General features: G+C 39.1%; 1 protein-coding gene across 3 annotated transcripts in view; it reads left to right on the top strand.

Moving 5' to 3' along the window:
* Window positions 1–21,355, top strand: part of mad1l1 (mitotic arrest deficient 1 like 1) — a 95,610-nt gene that overhangs the window by 14,871 nt on the left and 59,384 nt on the right. For all 3 annotated transcript variants that reach the window (XM_073477321.1, XM_073477313.1, XM_073477330.1), the window contains 5 exons: window positions 1,290–1,430; window positions 1,928–1,984; window positions 3,476–3,567; window positions 3,839–3,929; window positions 16,264–16,495. In XM_073477321.1, coding sequence (XP_073333422.1) covers window positions 1,290–1,430; window positions 1,928–1,984; window positions 3,476–3,567; window positions 3,839–3,929; window positions 16,264–16,495 — 613 coding nt within the window. The remainder of the gene's footprint in view (window positions 1–1,289; window positions 1,431–1,927; window positions 1,985–3,475; window positions 3,568–3,838; window positions 3,930–16,263; window positions 16,496–21,355) is intronic.

Raw genomic sequence — 21,355 nt, 5'->3', positions numbered from 1 at the left:
CAGTTTTAAACAGATTAGATTGTTCTCACTCATCATGTTACTTGGAAACCAGTACAGATTTACTGTGTCAACACATGAATTAAATGTTGTAATCAATCATTACTGTTACAAGCTAGATATTGTTTCAAGAAGAATGTTCATATATTTTATGGATGGTGCATTTTTTTAATTAATGTTTTTTTTTTGTTTGTTTTTTTAACTAGATGACATTTTTCTAGCATCAAATAATAGGCCGGTGGCTGATAACATTGTTGGCTCTTAACATATCAAACATTGACTTAACAGCGATTGCAGTCTTGTTATTCAAAGTTAGGAAGTTGAAAAGGACCGTTGAATTGAATGACTTAGATACTGTTACATGGCTTTTGCTGTTTGTTTGTGTTCTGTGTTCATTAATGCACATTATAATTTCTTTTTTTTTCACAGTCTTTAATTTCTAATTAGTCCTATAGATGGTTTAATTTTCTTTCTATACTTTTTTGTTTGCGTTTTTTGGGAACCATATCAAGCCATGCATGTTTTTTTTGTGTGAGAATGAACATACTGTAGACTCTCAAACATCAAGCAGACAGACACGCACTGACAGAGACTCGTGAGCTATTTGGAGACGATGTTTCAGGCTGAGTGACACTTGAGAAGACGTTGACTTTGTGAAGAGCTTTTTATCCTCTCGTCTCTGAGAGAAGCGTCTGCTTGGTGTGTTTATTCACTGGACTGAGTGTGTTGAGGACAAGTCTTTCATTCCAGCATTATAGAGGAGAAAAAATTCATTTGAATTTTTAAATTATCTCATCACATTTCAGATAAGAGAGATGAGGCAGCATAATATTATATGCTTCATTTGCAGAGACATTTCTCTGTCATGACTCTCTGATTTAATTTTTTGATTTATTCTTTATCCTTTGTCGACAAAGACATTTGTCTTTGATTTGATTATTACATGAGGAGAAATGCAGATGAGCACGACCATAACCTTAAGCCTCTCTTGTCACAGCTTGGATGAGAAAGACGCTGCTGCCTCATACTTTGTTCTTCATTTACAAAGACATTTGCCTGTCATATTAATGCATCACACAGTCATACAGAAGTAACACAGACAAATCAGAAAAAGATCAAAGAGCTTTGATTTTCTCAATTTATTCACTCTCATGCACATAGACATCACACATCCAAGAGCACAAAATTCTGTAAGGTCAGGACTTTCTTACACGTTGGCTACATGAAAATTTGTGTACTGTAGGATTTTTTTGAAATGTTGTACTATTAATGTGTATGTGTGTTTGTTACAGGAGCGTGATGGAATGCGTGCCATACTTGAGTCCTATGACAACGAGCTGGCGCCAACTGAGTATGCCCCTCAACTCAGCAAACGGCTGAGAGAGGCAGAGGACATCCTGCAGAAGACTCAGAACCACAATGCAGAGATGGAGGTGCGTTTGCATGCATGTGCACACTCAAGTACACACATACAGTAGTAGTATCCTACTTTGGCTTCCATATAACCAAGTGTATTGTTTTCAAAGCAACATTTAAAAATAAAGTACGTTTTTATACTCTGCTTAGCTGGCAGCCCATTCGGTGTGCATGTTGCCGAGTGACACTTTTGTCATAGCCTAAGGTGATGCTTAGCTGCTCCTTGTCAACATATTCAGTGCTCCTGCTTAGTGGACAAATTGACAGATATCTGGTCGGAAAACTGATAAAACTGCACTTGTGGTAGACGGGGCATTGTGAGCAACACTAGCACAAAATGGAGAAGGCTCAGTGAATGAACTGCACACTTAGGATAATATATGGCTGCTCCTGCTTCTGCTCCGCTCACATGCTCTGTTTTTGTCAATACTGTATATCAGTAGGTGAGGACAGGAAGTTATTTGTTGTCCTTCTCATCTGTAACTCTCTCTCTTTGTACTGTCCTTCGATTCAGGGCCAGCTGAGCAAAGCACAGGAAGAGACAGGGATTCTCAAACTGCAGCTGCAAACAGTACGTATACATATACATACACTCCACACACACACTAGAGTTTTTTTTTTATGACGTACAGACAAAACACACACATTGATTTCTTTCATAAATTAACATATTTGACTGTAGTCAACTTAAATTCGTATTCCACCAGTAACTACAAACAAAAAACACACAACACACTATACATTTATTAGAGCTATAGAAATCTTAATTGCTACTTGGAGGGAGATTTTCTGTCTTTTGATTATAAAACAGGTCTAGGTTCTAGTGGTTCACCGATAGTGGATTATAAAAGCCGATATAATAACGATTGTTGGGAGAAGGAAAAAGCTGATAGCCGATTAATCGGCCTATATTAAAAATATGTGTATATATGCGTATATGAATGTATATGTATATATGAATGTATATGTATACATGTGTGTGTATATGTGTATATATAGATACTGTGCTTCTAAACATCCCTTTTTAATGATTAGTCAAATGAACACAGACCTTGTAACTTCAGCCAGCACATAAGCTGTCTCAGGTACCTTTTTAGTCACGACTGTTATCCTTGCAGGTGTATGGTGGCTTTCTGTGAGTCAAAGATGCTCTAATGCCTCTGTGACTAACATGCTGACAAACGTCTTTTTTTTCCATCTGTGCCAAACAGTGACATAAGTCCTGTAGACCTCTTTTAAATGAACAGTCTTATTTAGAAGCTGCATTAGCATTTAAAGTGCAAGTGCAGTAGCTTCCTAGTGTTAAGTAATGTCTCCCTCCTCTTACATCCTGACTGAAGTGACACTAATTGACATGTACTACTAATATAGGAACCTCTTTTTAGAATGATTACTTGAGGTTGCAAGGCTTCACTGAAAACATATTGTGGTCTGTGTTGAGTTGTGTTACAGAAAAGTTACAAAAAAGTGGACTACTTTAAAAAAAAATACTGAATAGAGCAGAAAGTTGGCAGGTGTGACCAAAACTCTCTCATACACTGTGCATCTATCTTTGTGTCTTCACTTGTTCTATGATCTCCCTTCTTTTCATGGCTCCTTGTTGCCGAGGAGACATCAGCATAGCCATGGCAATGAGTATTGACGCGTGAAATCCACCTGTCTGGTATAGCAGTAATTACTTATCCGTCTTGGGAAGCCTGAGAGTGAGGATGAGCTGAGAGACAGACAGATGCTGTCAGAAAAAGAGGAAAAAGGGTGTGCAAATGGAAATGAGGGATAATTGCAGACAGGAGGGCAAGATCAGAGAGAGGAACTAAGACACAGACTGACTAAAAACAAGTACAGGGGAAAAGAAGATTGTGAAATGTAAAATGAATCTTTGGGCTAATGGTGTATAAGGAATATGTCTGTTTGTCTGGATGTCAGTCTCGGAAAAAGATAGCAGTACACTGGAACAGAGTCATCAGGATTTATCTGCAGCCAAAAGGTTTCTGCCAGGCACAGGGCCAAAGGTGTTTGGATGTTAGTGCACCATGCCCATTTTCTCCTCTGTCTGTCCCAGGTGGAGCTGGAACTGGAGTCTCTAAAGAAACAGCAGGCCTCTGCAACTGACAGTAGCTCTTTAGTGACCAAGGAAGAGGTCAGCATACTCAGGTAGTTGGCGCACACACTAACACACACACAACCTGTTGCTAAAGACCAGTTCATAACCTGGGACATAAAAGATTCATGCATGTTACCGAGGTTGGGTTCACTCGGGCAGACCTCACATACCCTGTTTGTGAGCAGACCTATACCCCTGGGATTAACCTATGGAGTCAAAGATAAGCCTAGTAATTATTCTGCATGGTTGGATATTAATAAGCAAGGTGTGTGTGTGTGTGTGTGTGTGTGTGTGTGTGTGTGTGTGTGTGTGTGTGTATAGACAGAAAATTGAAGATTTAGAGGCGGAGCGGCAGCGTCTGGAGGAGCAGAACAACATTCTGGAGATGAGACTGGAGAGACACAACCTACAGGTAGGCACCGAGTCTTCCCTCCAACTGTTTTCTGTGATGGATTTAGTCGTCTGGCACAAAGGAACCAATTTAATAACCCCAATGGCAGCAGCCCTGCCCGTGTGACACCGCAGATTGATTCTCACCAACACCTCCCATATCTGACAGTTTTTCAAGCACAATTGGACCCAGGTGTGATTCCAGCATCGCCCAATGGAAAAGCCGTAGAACCTGTGGCTGATTTTCAAGTTTTCCTTTATTGGTTCAAGGGATTAGAATGGACAGAGCAGTGGGGGTAGATATCGTCAGAATAAATGCAGACCTTCCGTAGTGTCAGCTGGGAATGAAACCGGCTGAAATGAAATGAATCCTGGTTGGTAGCCACCTTCATATTACTCACACACACAAACACACACATGCATGACTGTTCATCTAATCCAGCTACTTTCATCTTGCAGAGTTACTTAACTAACTCCCTCTGTTATACCTGAGCCCTTCTCCTTTTTAAATTGTCTCTCTCTATATATCTGTGTGTGTGTGTGTGTGTGTGTGTGTGCTTCATCTCAGTCAGGTCCTCTTACTCCCTGACTCATACTGTGCCAAACTAAGTCTACTAGGGCACTTTAATGAAACGTGTGTGGGCAAGCGTGTTGGTTCCATTTAGCCGTGGGGTGAATGAAATTCATGTGTTCTCAAGCATGACCACCACTTTTAAGGCAATTGACAACTGAGTGTGTGTAGGAGTATGTGTGTGTGTGTGCGTGCACAGGTTTCAAGGTTGCACGGTCAATGGATCAGTTCTTAAGAGTTAATTTATATGACTCCTCCATGGTCTAATGCACACCAAGAGACCTCTACATCAGACGGAGTGAAGAGATGAGTGACTGAATGGAGAAGCATTTGAGAGGGGAAATGAATGGCTGAATGAGTAGGCATGAATGACTTACAGAATTGAATGCTTGAATAGATTGACAATGGGATTTTCACTATATCAACTTGCACGCCAGATTTTTGTGGCCTAATCCATCATTTCCACCCTGTCTTTATATTTAGATCATACTGACTAGTGTGACTGTCAACTGCTCAGATTACCAGTGTAATGAGACTGCTTCTTGTAGACTCAGGCTCAGTCATCCCCACCAGTAATCTGTCAGGAGGTGCTCCTGAAAAATTCAGTACTAATATATGTACAGTATTCTCAATGGACATTTTTTAAAGACGAGTACACCTCTTACTGTGCAAATAGAATGAGTGCAACTGACTCAATCTGTATCATGAAATTTATAAATGCCCACCAAGGATATGACCATATGAAATAGAGGTGTCAACATTCTTGACATGTAATGAATGTCAGACTGTAGTTTAATTTGCATACACACACTTCCCTAGCTAGCAGTCTGCAGTGATAAATGGAGTGCGCTAAACAAACAAAGCTTGGGGTGGGAAAATTTCCTCCAGAAAGTTTAATAATGGTAATGGCGAAATCACGTTGCTGCTAGCTGGAGGGAGAAAGCGTGACGTGTGCTGGCTTTAGGGCTATCGCACCTTTGGTCTCCTGTTGAGACCAATCAGCATGGTATGTGATGAGGGATTCAAAGAGCTAGTTTGGTAACTTTGGTACGGTATACCATTGAGAGCCACTGTGACTAAACAAATTGAAAAACACTTTTAGAAGAAGAAGGATGAGCAAAAAACTAAACTAGCCATGATAGACAAGTTGGCTCTGACTACTTGACAGCTCTCACAAAAGAAAGCAACATCTCAACTAACTGTAATTACTGGAATTTGAATCCAGTGTGCTCCCCACTCAGAGGCTCCATGTCCAGCACACGCCAGACAACTTCTGCGAGAAGCTGACTTGTGTGGTGGAGACATGGCGCCTCAAAGGCTGTGTGGTGGCCTGCATCCAGGATAACTCCAAAAACATTGTGCCAGCTAACTCCCCCTCGTGCGTCCAAGGGGAGCATATTATGGGCACAAACTCAGACTTGCCATCAATGCTTAAAGCGCCTCTTGTATTATATGTCAGGTTTTGTTGTTACTTAAGAACGTAATGGTTGTTGGGCTATAGAATGAAAAACTAACCAAAACTGACATGGCTTGTATAAAACTTTAATGCTTTAATAATTGCGACTAAAAATATGGCTATGAAATGGAATACTCACAACATTGCATCAAACGTTCCTGAAACACAACTGTTGGAAATACTATCAATACTGCTAGTGTGTTGAATTTACTTTAAATTTTGCCTTTGATTTTATGAAACCAAACCAAACTGAACAATGAACCAGTATCTTTCTCATCTCTGCTGATCTGGTGCTGTATTACAAATCTGACAGAGCTAATTTGACTTTTTTCTTTGCCAGTTGCGTAAAATGCATGTTCTCCCTCTCAGCAACACAAACTGTTTGCACTTCAGTAAGCTGACTAAGTAATTGTTGGCCTTGTCATGCTACGCACCTTAAGCCAGACATGTGCTTCGGGCTAAATTTGCAACAGACAAACTTGCATACATTTCTTTAAGCAGCTTCTTTTTTTCTTCGTTTTCAAATATATGGTTGCTGTTGTTGCTCATGCTAACGAATAAGTTCTCTCTCTGAGAATGGAGCAAGCTGAATTGTCAGCTCTAAGGTTATGTACGAGCACTGCTGCAAAGCTTTCATCTTTTTATTTTCAGACCTACCAGATTCTCTGTTTATTCCAACCATTCATTATTGATGATGAGAGAAACGTCAACATATTGCGTCCTGTGCACCATATTTTTTTCCCCTACACCTTCTCCGTTGTTCAGAATATTAAATGTAGAAGCTTTATGAATTGGTTATAGGTGTTACCACTTATCATTTGACGACAAGAGAAGAGAAAAACTTAAACTGAAGTTATTGCCTTCTCAAAGAACTATGAACAATGTAATTTCCAGATGGGTTTTTTGCCTTAAGTAACCCCTTGGTGGTTTGGACCCCCTTTCTGAGAATTAATGTTTATTAATATGGAGGCAAATACAATCATTTTTATGGCTTCACTAACTGCAGCAGCATTGTAGCTATTTTGATTTTATCTGGTAAACAGAACAAAAAAAGATCTGTAGTTGTATATCAATCCATTCCTTACAGTTTCTTTCTTGTTTTGTTTTTGTTCACTGGTTTTTATTACCTTTCACAACACACCGTAGCAGTAATAATGGTAGACTTGATACTGCTGTACTTGGTCTTTTGCTCTTGTTGTCATGCCTGTGTCTAGACAGAGATAATTGTTGCTGTTGCAAGAGGTTGCATCAACGTAGTCTCTCTGTTGTACATGTGCTTACATGAGCATGCCAAATTGTGTAATACTCAGCCACAGCAACATTACGTTTAGACATTATTTTCAGATAGAAAGACACATAGTACTAGATGATAAAGCTGTTGATATTTTGTCTTGACCATGCTGTGCTAGTCCCCAAGTAAGATTTTTTTTCTGGTCTTAATGGACGTTTTAAGCTGTGCTGCTGCTTTTGTCATGATGTAATTTGAAGGTTTGAATGTTGACGGCAGTTTTACCTATTTAAAGGTTTGATCAAGTAAATGTTTAAGGCCTTCAAGCAATCCCTTGAGGCTGCACTGTTGACATTTTTGCATTTGCTATTCCAGTAATGGGGCTAAAAATATAGTTCACCCTGAATATGGGGTTTTTATGGCAATGTGGGAAGTAGTTGTGGAAATATTTTGTTCTCTTGTTAGATGTTTTGTTTTCCATAATGTTGGCCAGAAAGACGGACCAGGTAATTGCTAGCATGTAAAATAAAATCCAAGCCTACTCGCACAAGGACGACAGCTGCGAATGAGGGCAAGTAGGAACCGTCTCTTCAATCAGGTTTGGTTTAGTTGGAGGAGGCCTGCATAGTATTGGACTTCCATATGCCAACCTTACTTTTGAATTTTTATTGCATTGAGACTTGTGTCCCACCAGATGGTGTGTTGTGTACACTGGTAGGAAGAAAAAAATCATGGCGTTCCTGAATTAAAAAATCATTACAGCCTCCTGACTCTTGATCTGAAGAGATGATGGCAGTGCTGCTCCGTTTTATCGACTAAATCAGTGAAATGATTCAAGACGTCAGCCTGCTCAGTGTAAGATGTAATTTCAGAGAGAAATGTCAGTAATGACAGTTATGGTGAAACCCATTCGATTGAACATACAATAACGTTTTTGCTTCTACGTAAAAGCTCCCAAAGGGGAAAAAAAAAAACAGCTGGAAAAGTTTCCAAACACTCACTGAAATCTTCCCTTTACAAGTCTTAAAGCCATAATACAGCTATATTTTGTTATACGGATAAATATTTCAGTGATAAATCAGAAAAAAAAAACGCATTTGTCCAGTGGCTGTCACACTGCAACAAACAACTGTGGGAGTCCAATTACCAGCCGTAAGACACCCAGAAAGGTCACTCCAACACTTGGTTCACAGGTGAGATGTCATTTTCCACATTCCTGTTCCTGAGGGAATCTTTGACCCTGTACTTTTCTCCATGTTGAAAAGCTGATTAACTATGAAGGCAGAGGAGTGACCTTGCAGCTCGGTCTTCCATGGAAGATACTGCAGCTCTGCAAACCTTTGCCTTCATGTTTTCTAAGCACAGCGTCAACCTACTCTTGCTTATCTATGAACTCAAAAAGCTTAGGTGCCTGTGGCAGAGTCTACCGAAGATGCTAATACTACATGGTCTAAAAAGCTTTTCAACTTCATCTCCACCAAAGCTACTCAGCTGGTCCCCTACCACAGTGGGCCTGCAAGGAGGAAGAAGTTGTCTAATCAGTTCAACCAACACAAGCACTCTCCTGCTATTCCTTTTTTGCTATCTTGGTTTTGGAGGGAAAATGGCAGGCCAGCATTCACTTACCAGCTGTTTTATAAAAGGCTTGGAGACTATGACCTGTCTTCAATCCTTTTTTTTTTTTTAATCTCTTGAGATTCAGTGATTGCGATGTGGGCCCTTAAAAACAAACAAACTGAAGACAGAGACGTAAGAGTGTTGTCTTTTTAAGATATGATCATTATATTGGCTCTAACCATAGAGGGGCAAGTTTGTGATATTTATTTCCTGTGCAATTTTACCACTAGTATATCTGAAGGTGACCTCACAGCCTTCTTTTGCTTTTATCCCAAAGATGACCAACTCAAGCTGACATGTGGACCTTGGAGCCCTTCAGCAGTAGTCCTACTGCTTTTCAAAACAGCATATTCTATTCCCAGTTTGTGCTTTGCATGTGTATCTGAGCTTAACGGTACTATGCATAGTACTTATTGATTTAAAAATATAGGATATAAAAATATCGGATTTAAAATACAATTTATGAGGAAGAAATTGTACTTGACGCAGTGGATCTCAAGGATACACACAATGTGATATTGTGAGTAATACTATATTCATGCCAACATTTGTGCGTTTATGCAGGTTTTTTAATTACGGATTAACCTGCTTACAATTTCAGAATGACACCTTTTCAGTTGCGAGCGGAACAAGAAAGATGCATTGTTTTTTCCAGAGCTGATGATGGAAGTAGCTCATCTTTGTTGAGAGATACACTGTCACAGTACCTATCTGGCAGTTGGTGCAGATCAGGTACAGTCATGGAGGCCAGTGACAATATTATGGTGGCTACTTTATTAAAATATCTTTTACTTCGGTCTTGCTTTCAAAGTCAGTGCTGATGGAAATTGCTGAACATTAGCTTGTCCATCCGGGTGTCATGTTTCCATCACTTCCTATCAGAGCTAGAGCCGAGCCGATTAATACCCGAGACTACTGCAGAGTCAGTTGAGGCAAGACAGTATGCCATACCTTTTTTCACTGAAGGCACAACCAGATGTTAATGAGGGACAGTCTGGGTTTTCTCCGGTGTGAAAGGGGTATTATACTGAATTTACATAACTTTTGTTTGTTTACAAGAGAACTCCACAGGGCCCCTTAAACTAAGGATATTATCAAAGGATACCAGATATTTGTGTCCTGGCCTAAGCCTTATAAGGATAAGCCCATTACTAAACAAATCTTTCTCAGAGCATAGTGGATGCTTTTGCACATGTACTACTACTCCTAACTCCATCGTGAGCTTTCAAGCTCCAATTGGCTTATGTCTACCTTCCACCAGGGACCTGGTGACCTCTCTGGGCCCTGTATAAGTGAGCCTCCAACAGACTTTCTGTGCTACAGCTATCTGGTTATCCTCAGATTTGACCCATGTAGGAGAAACCACTGAAGTGTAACTTTCTCCTGGATTTAGTCATGGTTCCCTCATTGCCTTTCGGACAGGTAGCAGTACCTGTTTAGCAACTGCTCGGCATTCAGCATAGCCAATTTGTATCCCAGAAAAGCCAAAGCAGAGTTTGTCAGTTGTATCAGAACTGGAGAGTATTTGTTTGAAGCAAAGAATGGCACGGTAGCACTCTCCTACTAAAAACATATGGTTCGTTGATCTGATCTGCTAGCCTGTTATAGACAGTGATAGACAGATGGTTCATCCAATCACATGCCAAGTATATTTTGAAAGCGCCTGCCCTTTTTCAAACAGTTTCCAAGGACAATTTCTCAGATGGTTCTGTGTAACAAACCATCTGGCGCTTCAGGTTGTCCTTCCCCCAGAAAATAGGGGAAATGGATCATCTTCACTGCAAACAATGAGGACCTTATATCTGGATCTCATTATATCTAACAACAATATGGACATTAAGATGAAAGATTAAGAAATGTATACACTGCTTTTGATATTTTTCAAGTCACGTCAAATTTATTCCTATAGCAAGTGCATTACAAATAAAGAGGAAAGAAAATAAGGACAACAGAACAGACAATAGAAGATCACGCCCATATCCGTGGCTCAAGATAAAATCCCTGAGCAATATGAAAACTAGTAAAAAAACAACATTATGAGAGCCCATAATTTGGTTGAACTGATGGCTTGATATTGGCTAAAACAGCCAATATCAAGGAAAGAGCTCCAATCCGTTAAACCCTCCAGTTTCTCCAACTGCTTCGCCGTTCAACCTCACTTTATCAGTTCATGCGGTTCAAGGGTTTGCGTTTGTGCGTATTTTTTATTTTTTTTTACTTGTTATTTTTTGATGGTGCCTCTTCACTCTGCACACTCACTCACCATTAGTGTGTCACCTGTTCCATCAGTGACTCGTGTCCCCTGTGGCCGGTGCTGGATTTAGTATATAAGTGGAGGTTGCAGCGCAATTTGTTCAGCTGTGTTAAAAACAGACATTGTTCCCTGGACTTCGATGCCCCCTCCCTCATATACCTTCGCTCCTTCTCTCACACACACACACACTCTCTCTCTTTCTCTCTCTCTCTTTTTCAGGCTCTTGATCTCCCGCTCAGTTGCTCTCTCTCCCTGCCTCTTGCTCTTTTTTAAAACAGACTCTGCTCCCTGGTATTAGATGTGTTGTTATTGTTGTTCTATGAATAAGAGATATGTAGCCTTGGGCACTTAGAATGGCGCTCCACCTTTCTGCACTGTAAATACTGTGTGGAAGAGTAGGCTGTATATATGCATGTAAAAACACACACACGAAAATAGGCCAGCTGAAATACTGTAATATTTAGTAGCAGTTTTCTAACATCCACTTTGAAACTCAGGCAATTTGTCATTTTTCTGTCATTGCAGCAGCAAACTAAATTAGAATTAATAAACATGTAGTGCATCGCCTTCCCTTTGTTTTCTCAAATGCAGACATGCATGTACAGTGAAAGGTTATTATAGCTGTCTTCTTTAAATAGATGATGCCTGTTAGATTTTTAGATTTAGTTTTTAATTTCAGTGGCTCGTACTCATTCACGCGATTGTTTTTTGTCTTTCATACCCCCATACTCTGCACAGAAGGTGAAGTGGATGAAGACAAGAACATTTCCCATTTTCTCACTTTGGTGTGATATATGAGGAGACTTCAACCAATTAAAAAATTATTATGAAAGCGACGTGCTTTAATGCCAGAGAAGAGAAATACATTTCCATTGTTTTTGCTGTTGAGCAGTCAATTAAAAACTTTGCCCGTTGGCTCAGTCCAGGCATTCAAAAAGTAAAAATATGAATTGCACGGCCAAATCGCTCTAATTTTCTGTAACTTGACCTAATTTTTAGGAAGTATGTTTAAAAGAGTCTTCACTTTTTGACAGCGTGTAGCTGTTGGCTGCGTTTTGAGGACTTTACTCTTCTTTTTGTGCTGGGTTTACAGCTCTAATCTACATATCTGTCTCACACTATTTGGCTCTTCCTTCCTCTCCTTTTCTCTCGTTGTTTATCACGACACACATATACAGATGCATCCTTGAATGAACCCTCCATATACAGATGTAGAACTTGAAAAGATTTATGCAAGAAAAAAATAAGCCAGTGCTTTCTTTGGCTGTGACGTGTGTGCAGTCCAGTTGAAAATGTTCCGATATAAATACACATCCTCTTTACCTCGTTTTGGTAAGCTCAATCCTTCTGTTCCTTTTAAATTATACAAAGCGTTATTTATAAGCGTGCAAGGCTTTTTTCCCTCCATCCATGCTACTACTCCTCTACGCCGAAGGCAATGATACCCCAACCCTCTTTGTTTTCACCGTGTTCTTTTCTATGTCCTTCATCGTTTCCCATCTTCACATCCCCTTTCTCCTTGTCTGCCTCTTGCTCCCCCCCACGCCTGTAGTTTATTTGGCAACTGTCGCTTCGGGGCATGTGGAATCTAATTTAGCCAGTAATCAAGAGCTCAGATTGGTGTGTGTTCCTGTTTGTGTGTGTCTTCTTATTTTGGCATTACGCTAAGATAGTCTCTCCTCATTTACCCACACCTCATAGAGTCCGAAGAAAACAAAGTAAGAAAAGAAAGAAAATCATGTTTTCTGGAAGCAACGTTTTTTGCTTTAGTACTGACAGCTATTCAATTCTTTTTCTTTTGTCGCTACCATCCATATATATATTTACCACACACTGTTTGTTGTGTGATTTTGTGTTAATCTGCTTGATAAATATACTGCTACTGTTAAATGATGTTATGGCATCAAGCTGTAATAAAACATTAAGTTTCAGTGACTTCAGAGTTGATGAAACATTCTGTAAAACTATTTTACTGCCTACATGCTCTATTTATCGTTGTAGTATATTCTTCACATTATATGTTGATATGGTTAAAACACAACAAAACAGCACATTGATTAACATCCCAAAAAATTATGAAACACTTTTAGTCCTACTCTGTAGAGGTGTGAAATCTTCACCGGCCTCATGATTTGATTGTGATTCATCTGTCAACGATTTGAATGCACAATGATTCTCAATGCATCTTGATGCATCTCAATGATAATCCAAGCTCAATTTTCTTTATTACTTCACACCTCTACCTTTTCATTATTTAATACAAGCTGTTACAGAACTCTAAATTCCCTTTTTATTGAGAAAGTCCTTCCAAAAAATGAGCATTTAACAGTAAGCTGCATCTTTTCAATACCATTATATGTGTGACTCACCTCAGTACATAAACATTATAAAAACACAACATAAATCTGCGTGCTGAGTTGAACCGCAGAGTTGACAGCACTTCCTCAAATCTTGGCTGATTACCTGGGCTTGCTGATATTTTTATGGTTGCAGACCATCAGTTGATCATTCAGGTGAAAACAGATCACCTCCTAAATAGATGTTGAGGCAGATTTTACACAGTGTGCATCTTGTCCAGTATGTGCTTCCTAGAGAGTTCATAAAATCTGAAAGGTTCCCAGATGTTCGCTTTCATAATACTGGGTGCGACATGTCTCCTAACATAAGTAACGCTAGCATTTTGTTTGCCCACAATTCAGAGTGAGAGTGACGTTGCAACGTGACATTACAGCTTTATCGTCTAGTGCAAACTCCTGATTATGCTCTGTCTCTGCATTGATGCAGAATCGTCCCCGTCCACATTGCAATGCATCTTGTAATCGAGAAATTTCCACACCTCTACTACTCTGACAGTTTTGTTCACATTGTAGAGCAAAAAAAAGCTTTGAAAAAACTGTACTTCTTTCGCTGCATACAGTGTATCAGTGCAGTGAAATCTGCTAAAGTGGTCCAGGCTGCTCTGTGCTGAGGGCAAAGAGTAGCACACTGGGAAATAAGGCAGGTAGGCAGTCTGATGCTCATAACTTCACTGTATGCTCCTGTAGCCTCTGCAGAGAAGATTTTGGCAGGCTAGGTAAGGCAGAGCATTCAGAGGTTACACAAAATAATATCTTTAGAAACAGAAAGTTGGAAATAAAGTTACATGTTTAGTCCAAATTCAGTCTCCTACACAAACGTTTAGTAGCAGACCTGCTTCACCCATGCAAGGTTGGCACCAGCAGTTATTGCATCAAATAAATGTGAACACAAGCTTCCATTTATTTTGTGGATGTATGAGGTATTTCATGCATGAAAGTATGTAAATGTGTTTGTTTTGTAAATGTAGCACTTGCAGCAGTTCATCATATTTGATGAAGTCGATGAACTTGCATGATTAATGCAATTTTTGTGTTGCATCCACACGGTTGGAGACACTTATAGCGAGTTGCTTTTTTTAGAATGAAATGTCAGCTAAATGGAATAAATGTTATATTTCTGAAAACTGCCAAAATGCTATAAAGTTGCATTCTAATTCAGTCAGGTAATAACAGAACCATTGTTGTATGCTTCCCAGATGAAATGAAATAGAAAATAACCTTTGTGCACTGAGCAAGATGACCAAGATCACATAGGAAAGGTCAGACTCCTCAACTGCCTTCACCTGCCAAGTCTAGACACCAATAAACTAAACTATTGGAACACAGTTGTTGAAATAAAGTAACCTAAAGTACTACTTACATCACACAAACCAAACATTGTGACTGTCTAAAATCTAACGGTGCTAAGCATGGAGATGGAGACATGGCTTTTTATTCACTCTTTTCAGCAGCACTTGAGTAGAAAAAAATTAAGATGCAGTTAAACGATAAATATCACTGAAGTGTCTAATATTTAAAATAAACAAGTTTTCTTGAGTCATTGTGACTGAAAGCATGGATTGATTTCTTGGAAAGCACTTTTGTGCACGCACTTCACCTCTCGTCTCCTCCTCATTTATTCCTCTGAATCATAGTCAGCACACCCTCTGTGATGGTTTACATAAAACTCTTCCCGGCCTTTTGATTATGAAAGTATATTCAAGCTTTTCTGATATGCCAATGTTGTTACCACATGCATTTCACAGAAATATATCAGAACAATGAATGTTTCATGTGCTGGAGCCTTGTGCAGTGCACATATTCTAAAGGTTGCTGTTGCTAATGCTGTTTAATTGATCAATAGGAGAATAAAAGTGGATCCTGGATACTAAATACTTTTAAGTCCTATGTTCTTTTTCATCCAAACCATAACCCAAGGACCTAAATTAACTACATTATCTGAAGTTGACACATTAATGTGACAGAAGATGCATTTCAGCCCAAAGTGTAATGAAAGCTGAACAAAGACTACCCAGTCCATCAACAGAAAATTAATTGCAGCTGTTTGTGTTGGTTAATCATTTATATCATTATTTTGAAGTAAAATTGTAAACTGTTCTCCAGAGAACACATTTTCCAGCAGGACAATGACCACAAACATGGATGATGGCTATGCAAGGGCTATTTTCATATTTGGCATTTTGGGAAATATGCTGTTTTGTTTTCTTTCCAGGAGTGAGATAAGTAGGTTGATAACCCTGACTATCTGTCTGTTAAATATGAAGCTAGAGCCAAGTTTAATTCAGCATGACGACCCCAAACAGGAGAGGCACCCATAGAGCTCAGGAATTAACACATTATATCTAATTTGTATAAATCGTACAAATAACAAAGTGTAAAATCGATAATTCTTGGTCTGATGTGGGGTTATGCACTGGACTATATCTTAATTGGGCACAGTGACCTCCCTGCGCTTAAACAAACCATTCACATGTGGCAATCAACTCAAGAAAATGGCTATAAGTAAGCAGAGCACACTGGTTCAGCAGGGATGGATTCTCTTGGTGTTCCAAACCAAAATACAATTTTGGACACCATTGACAATAATGCCATTTAAAGAGTAGGGTAATAATGTGAATTCTCAACAAGTTATGCCAGCCAACAGAAGAAAATGGTGACTACAAGAGATTTTTGGCACATGATGAAATAAGAGTTTTGGTGGAGGACTCAGACTTTGGACTGTATGCACTATTGTTAAGTTATCTATCACATTGCCATTAACAGTATATCTGTCTGTATTTTTCTTTAAAAGTAATGTATTCATATTCTACAAAGAGAAATTGAAGAATTGCTGGAGGTCTCATCTTTGTCTCTTGTGTCTCTTTCTGTCTCAGGGAGACTATGATCCAGTGAAAACCAGAGTTCTCCACCTAAAAATGAACCCTACTACTGTTGCCAAGCAACAGCGGCAGCAGGAAGTTGAGGCTCTTCGGGAGGAAGTGACGCATCTCAGGGAACTCTTGCGCTCAGTGCAGGATGGAGCCGCTCTCGCCCATTCACAAGACGACTCCAGTATGCACACCTCCGGACTTGGCCTCAGTTTGCCGCCATCGAAGGAGGTGCTGGGTAAGATCCACAAAACAGACTCACATTTATAGCCTCGCTTGTACTAATTTAACTCATTAGCTTGCACCAGTATTATAATTAATGAACCTCGGTAGGGCAGGTGCATTGACTCTTTCATTGTCCATCACATTTCCATTACCATAAATTTTTATGAAGCTGAACATTGTTGTCTCAGCTGAGATCACAGCCAGAGCAAACGCTGTATAAGAAATAAATCTTCAACAACACGGAGTACATTAACCTAGGACACAGTAGGTACATGCACGTAAAGGGCTCATCTTGAGCTGACATTAGTTATAGCCAGTTAATAAATAGTGCTATGCTTGAAGTGTTCTGTATGTACTATCGTGACCATTACGTTCATTATGATTACATAACCGAAACTGTTATAAAATGGTTATAAAACAGTTAAATGTTTGGATGATTACTTACCTGTATTTGGTAACTTATACTTTTAGCTGCTAACGTGAAGAAGACTGTCATAGTAACCTTTTACAAGATACAAGGTTAATTTATTTATCATTCTACAACACTGGGTTGTACAACAAAATACAAGCTGTGGTCCCTTTATGCTACTCACAAAAGACAAAGCAGTCTGGTGGTATGGCAGTGGTTGTGTGCTGTCGTTTGGTGTATCTTGGGATCTGTGCCCGCACCTTATCTCACCAATATTCCTGCAGCTTGGTCGATGTGTACCGCTGATGTTCTGGGCAATTTTAATCATCCATCCACTGCAGAGCCTTCCTGTCCTGTCATGCACAGCCCAATTTGTAATGTTTCTAGTCGTAATGCTTTCTGTCACTCTTCTGTAAAAGAGTTTGGCAAGGGAATTTTGCCTTGAGAAATAGAGTCACATCTTTACCAGGATGGGGATGGTGATGTCTGATGTCCATGACAGGTTCTCTGTGATTTGACTTCTTTATAAGGAAGCGCTTTGATATTTTACTGCTTTCCACACAGCGCATTTTTGACAAGTGTTTAGGTCCTGTTCACTTTTAGACTAATGAAAAAAGATTAAATGAGAGGAACTGTTAACCTACGTCCTTTACTGGTTGCGCTCTTAAAGTAAGAAGGAAATTGCTTCATTGATATTTATATGTGAGGTCACTGAGGCTTTTGTCCTCTTAGGTGTGAGTATATGACAGGCAGTTAGAGGGTGGAAGTGTAGTTATGACAGGGTTAAATATTTAATTGGAGTTCAGGGCAGTTCAGTGCCGGAAGTCTGGTGGCTAATTTGTCTTCTGAGGAGAACACTGCTCTGTCTCATTCACACTTCTTCTGTCTCTGGCTCACTAACAACTCATCTCTGGTCTCTTCTCTTTTTCCAACTTCCACACTTCTTTTTCCTTCCTTTCACTCTTGTCTTTTCTTTGCCATTTCCTCCATCATTAGTCTTAGTATTCTGTCTGTTCCTGACCCATTCTTTGACCATTCTTTTTTTTTTTTTTTATTTGAAATGATAATTGAGCTTTCACCGGTGGGCTCAATTTATACTCTGGCAGATAATGGAGACCGAATGTGTGATATCTGTTCTTATCTTCAGACCAGGTCGGCAGGATGTCGAAAAGTATCAAAGATACACTAAATGATTTTTATTCCTTTGAGATTACCCTAGGTTTATATAAAAAAGGTATTATTTCATATCCTTTATATGGCTAAACCTTAGTTATAGACCCCACTGACACTGAGTAATGGTCAAATGTCACCATGAAATAATAATAGATCTAAAATATACCTTATTATTATAATCATTTCTTGTTGATAATATCATGATTTTAGTTCCTTAGAACATTTTTTGCTAATAGAAATTCAAAGTTAAATTCTTAATAATTATTTTCAGATTCCCTTTTTGCATCTCTTCTCCCTACATTATCTTCCTAAGATGTAATATCGGTTAAAGATTAAAATTGCTCAGGCACAACCACAATTAATGCTCTCACTCTCCACTAAGATTTTTAATGGCAGCCAAAAAATTACAACGGGCATCTGCTTTTACTGGCACTGTGTGTATGTGTATGGGTGAACAGAGCTTCCAGTGACTTTTGAGCCAGGTAAGCTCTACAGTTAAGTTTTTAATGAGATTTTAAACAAAAATGATAACAAATACATGTAAAATTAAGTTTAGGTTCAAAGTGACAAGAATTATCACTTAACTTGGCTCATTTTTGGACTAGATTGGAACCCCCTCTATTGTACTTATCAAACATAAAAAGAAAATTCAATTAAAACAGTGAATTGAGCTGTTATTAGTTAGTATTATTCCTAGCTTTACACATGACTACATTTTGTGAATGAAGGATTATTTTTGCTCCTTCATGGAAGCTGAGGGTCTCCAAATCTCCAGCTGAAAGTGAAAATATTATTGAACATATTGAGTTTGAACACAAAATTAACCTTCCTTTCTGCTGTAAGGCATCTAGATCGATTTTATATCCCTACCAATTTTTGTCAGCGGCCTATAATCTAGCCAGGAATTAGACCATGCCATTTACAGATTAATCTACTCAGGAAATTATAACCTCTTTGTGTATGTCATAATCCTCATGCTGTGTGTGTGTGTGTGTGTGTTTTATGTTACAAAATTTTCATAACTTTTTACTTTAGAAAAATGGTCCTTTCTTCTTTTCTCCCGTTCAACTTGAGCAGTCTTTAGAAGTCACAACAAACAAGGACAGGACAATATTATGATTGTGTTGGGTTTCCTGGGTAGATAGGTCACACTTCTGCTACACTTCTGTAAACTTCTGCTGTTGGTAACTTCTCATTTGTGTCACTACCCATTTTTGATCATCCATCTTGCATTTAACTGATGCCAATACATACTTCGGGCCTACTTCAGGTTGAAAAATGAGCAGGCCAAAATATATAAAATATATAAATAAGAAACTTCCGCAGCAGTGGAATTTTCTTGACAGCTTTTAAGAGACAGTGTGCCCAGACCCGTAGAGACCAATTAAGGGCAAAAGTCAGAAGTCACTAACTTTCTCAAGACTTGACAGTTTGTGTTAAAATCTTCAAACCCTGAATACTTTGATCTTGTAGCAACTAAACACACACTTTGTGTGTGCACTTGTGCACATTCGTTTTTGGGATTTCTCAGGCAATAACATGCCCATGTCCCTGCGTATGTCTCCATTTGTCTGCATGTTAACAGTAACTTTAAGCAGCGCCTACTTCATGCTGTCACTTGAGAATTAAAAGCCATTTTCTGGGCAGTTTGATAGCTGTCATATAGTGACAGTTTTGTCACAATGCTGAAGTCTTGAAACAGTATTTATCAGCACTGACTGACACTCAAGAGGAGCCCAGTTACCCAGGAGACAGACTGGCACACAGTCAGACACACTCACAGACTCTTAAGTTTATACTTTCTTGCCTTTTAGTTGTGTAGTAATGATGGATAAAAGTGTAATAGGTTAAGATGTATGAAGGATAGAATGATGGATAGGATAATTATCAATCGTTGTCAGGGTTGGAACCCTGGGCTATAAACATGCACCACTGTCACTATTAACAGCTCTTGTAAGAATATGTAATGTGATGACACAAGAGAATTGAAAATGTCTGAATGGCTGTTGCTGACTGTAAGAAGGTGTCAGCACTAGTTAGGGAGAATTGTTTTAGGAATAGATGCACATTTGAGGATCTGAAATGCTTTTGACCTTGAAAAAATTAATCAGAGCAGGCTAAGCTTTTTCAGAGTTTTAAATAAGCGCTTTCTCTGCTTTGGTCAAATAGTTTTTCACCCTTTTTAATTCTGTCTGTGGTCCTCTTACCTGTTTTTATCACCCATGTTTTTATGCCTCTGCGCTGGCTTGTCAGTTACATATTGTTTTTAAGTTGATAGTAGCTGTATGCAGCACGATTGACCAAGCAAAATATTCCCCATTGACCAGTAAAATATATCTTATCTTAAATTTTCGGGTAGTCCATCTGTCCCATTCTTATGAAAGCGATATCTCAGGAACGCCTGCAGGGAATTTCTTCAAATTTGGCACAACAGTCCAAACTTTGTTGATTGTATAGATACTGTGCTGCCACATTGAAGATGTGTGTGAAGCTTCAACATTTTAGAATTTATAGCTTTTTTTTTCAGCAACATCCATATTTTAACTGTTGCCTTCAGTCATTGCTACAACTTTGTGTTCTATCAGAATCAGTTTTATTAGGCGAGCATGTGAACACATACAAGGACTTTGCTTTTTTGGTTCTCACAATGAACTTATAAACTGACAGTCATACAGCAGTAGTTGTAGCCTATACCACCATAGGCTCCTTGGTGCAACGATTATCACCTGAAGCCCAATTTCAGCAAACCATGTGATGAATCTCCTTTGTACCCTTATGTATAAATAGTCTCTAAGTGAAGATGCCGTGTATCTTACTGGAAGTTATTCACTGGCAACATATACGTCAACATAGTGATAACTTCCATTTCACCAAGAACAACACTTACTACCTTTTTATCAAATTTCCTCAAAGCCTTCGCTACATATACTGTATTATGAGTCTGGAGAGACATGTATGTGAACTGCAACTTGACTGGCTGCTGGAGGCATACAACTGCAAGGCAGTAACTCTAGGTAATACTTGCCGTTTTGTTTAACTTTTCATAGAAATGAAACAGCCAAGACAGGCACATTGTGTGGTGTAAATGGCAGGGACAAGATTGAGGACAATTGTCTATGATTTGGTGAAGTCCAAATTTACACCATGATACTTAATGCTATTTAAATGGAGCAATCTGTCCACTTTTCATCCTGTTAGGACCTTTTTCGAAGGGTAGAGCATGCACTCCCACTAAATATGCCTGGTTCAGATGAAAGCTTCCAGACTAAGCTCCAATTTTTGGCTGAAATT

Source organism: Pagrus major, chromosome 1, assembly GCF_040436345.1.
Source record: "Pagrus major chromosome 1, Pma_NU_1.0".
In the NCBI taxonomy this organism is placed as follows: domain Eukaryota; kingdom Metazoa; phylum Chordata; class Actinopteri; order Spariformes; family Sparidae; genus Pagrus; species Pagrus major.
Note: the sequence above shows the minus strand (reverse complement) of the source record. Positions and strands in the feature narration are given on the sequence as shown.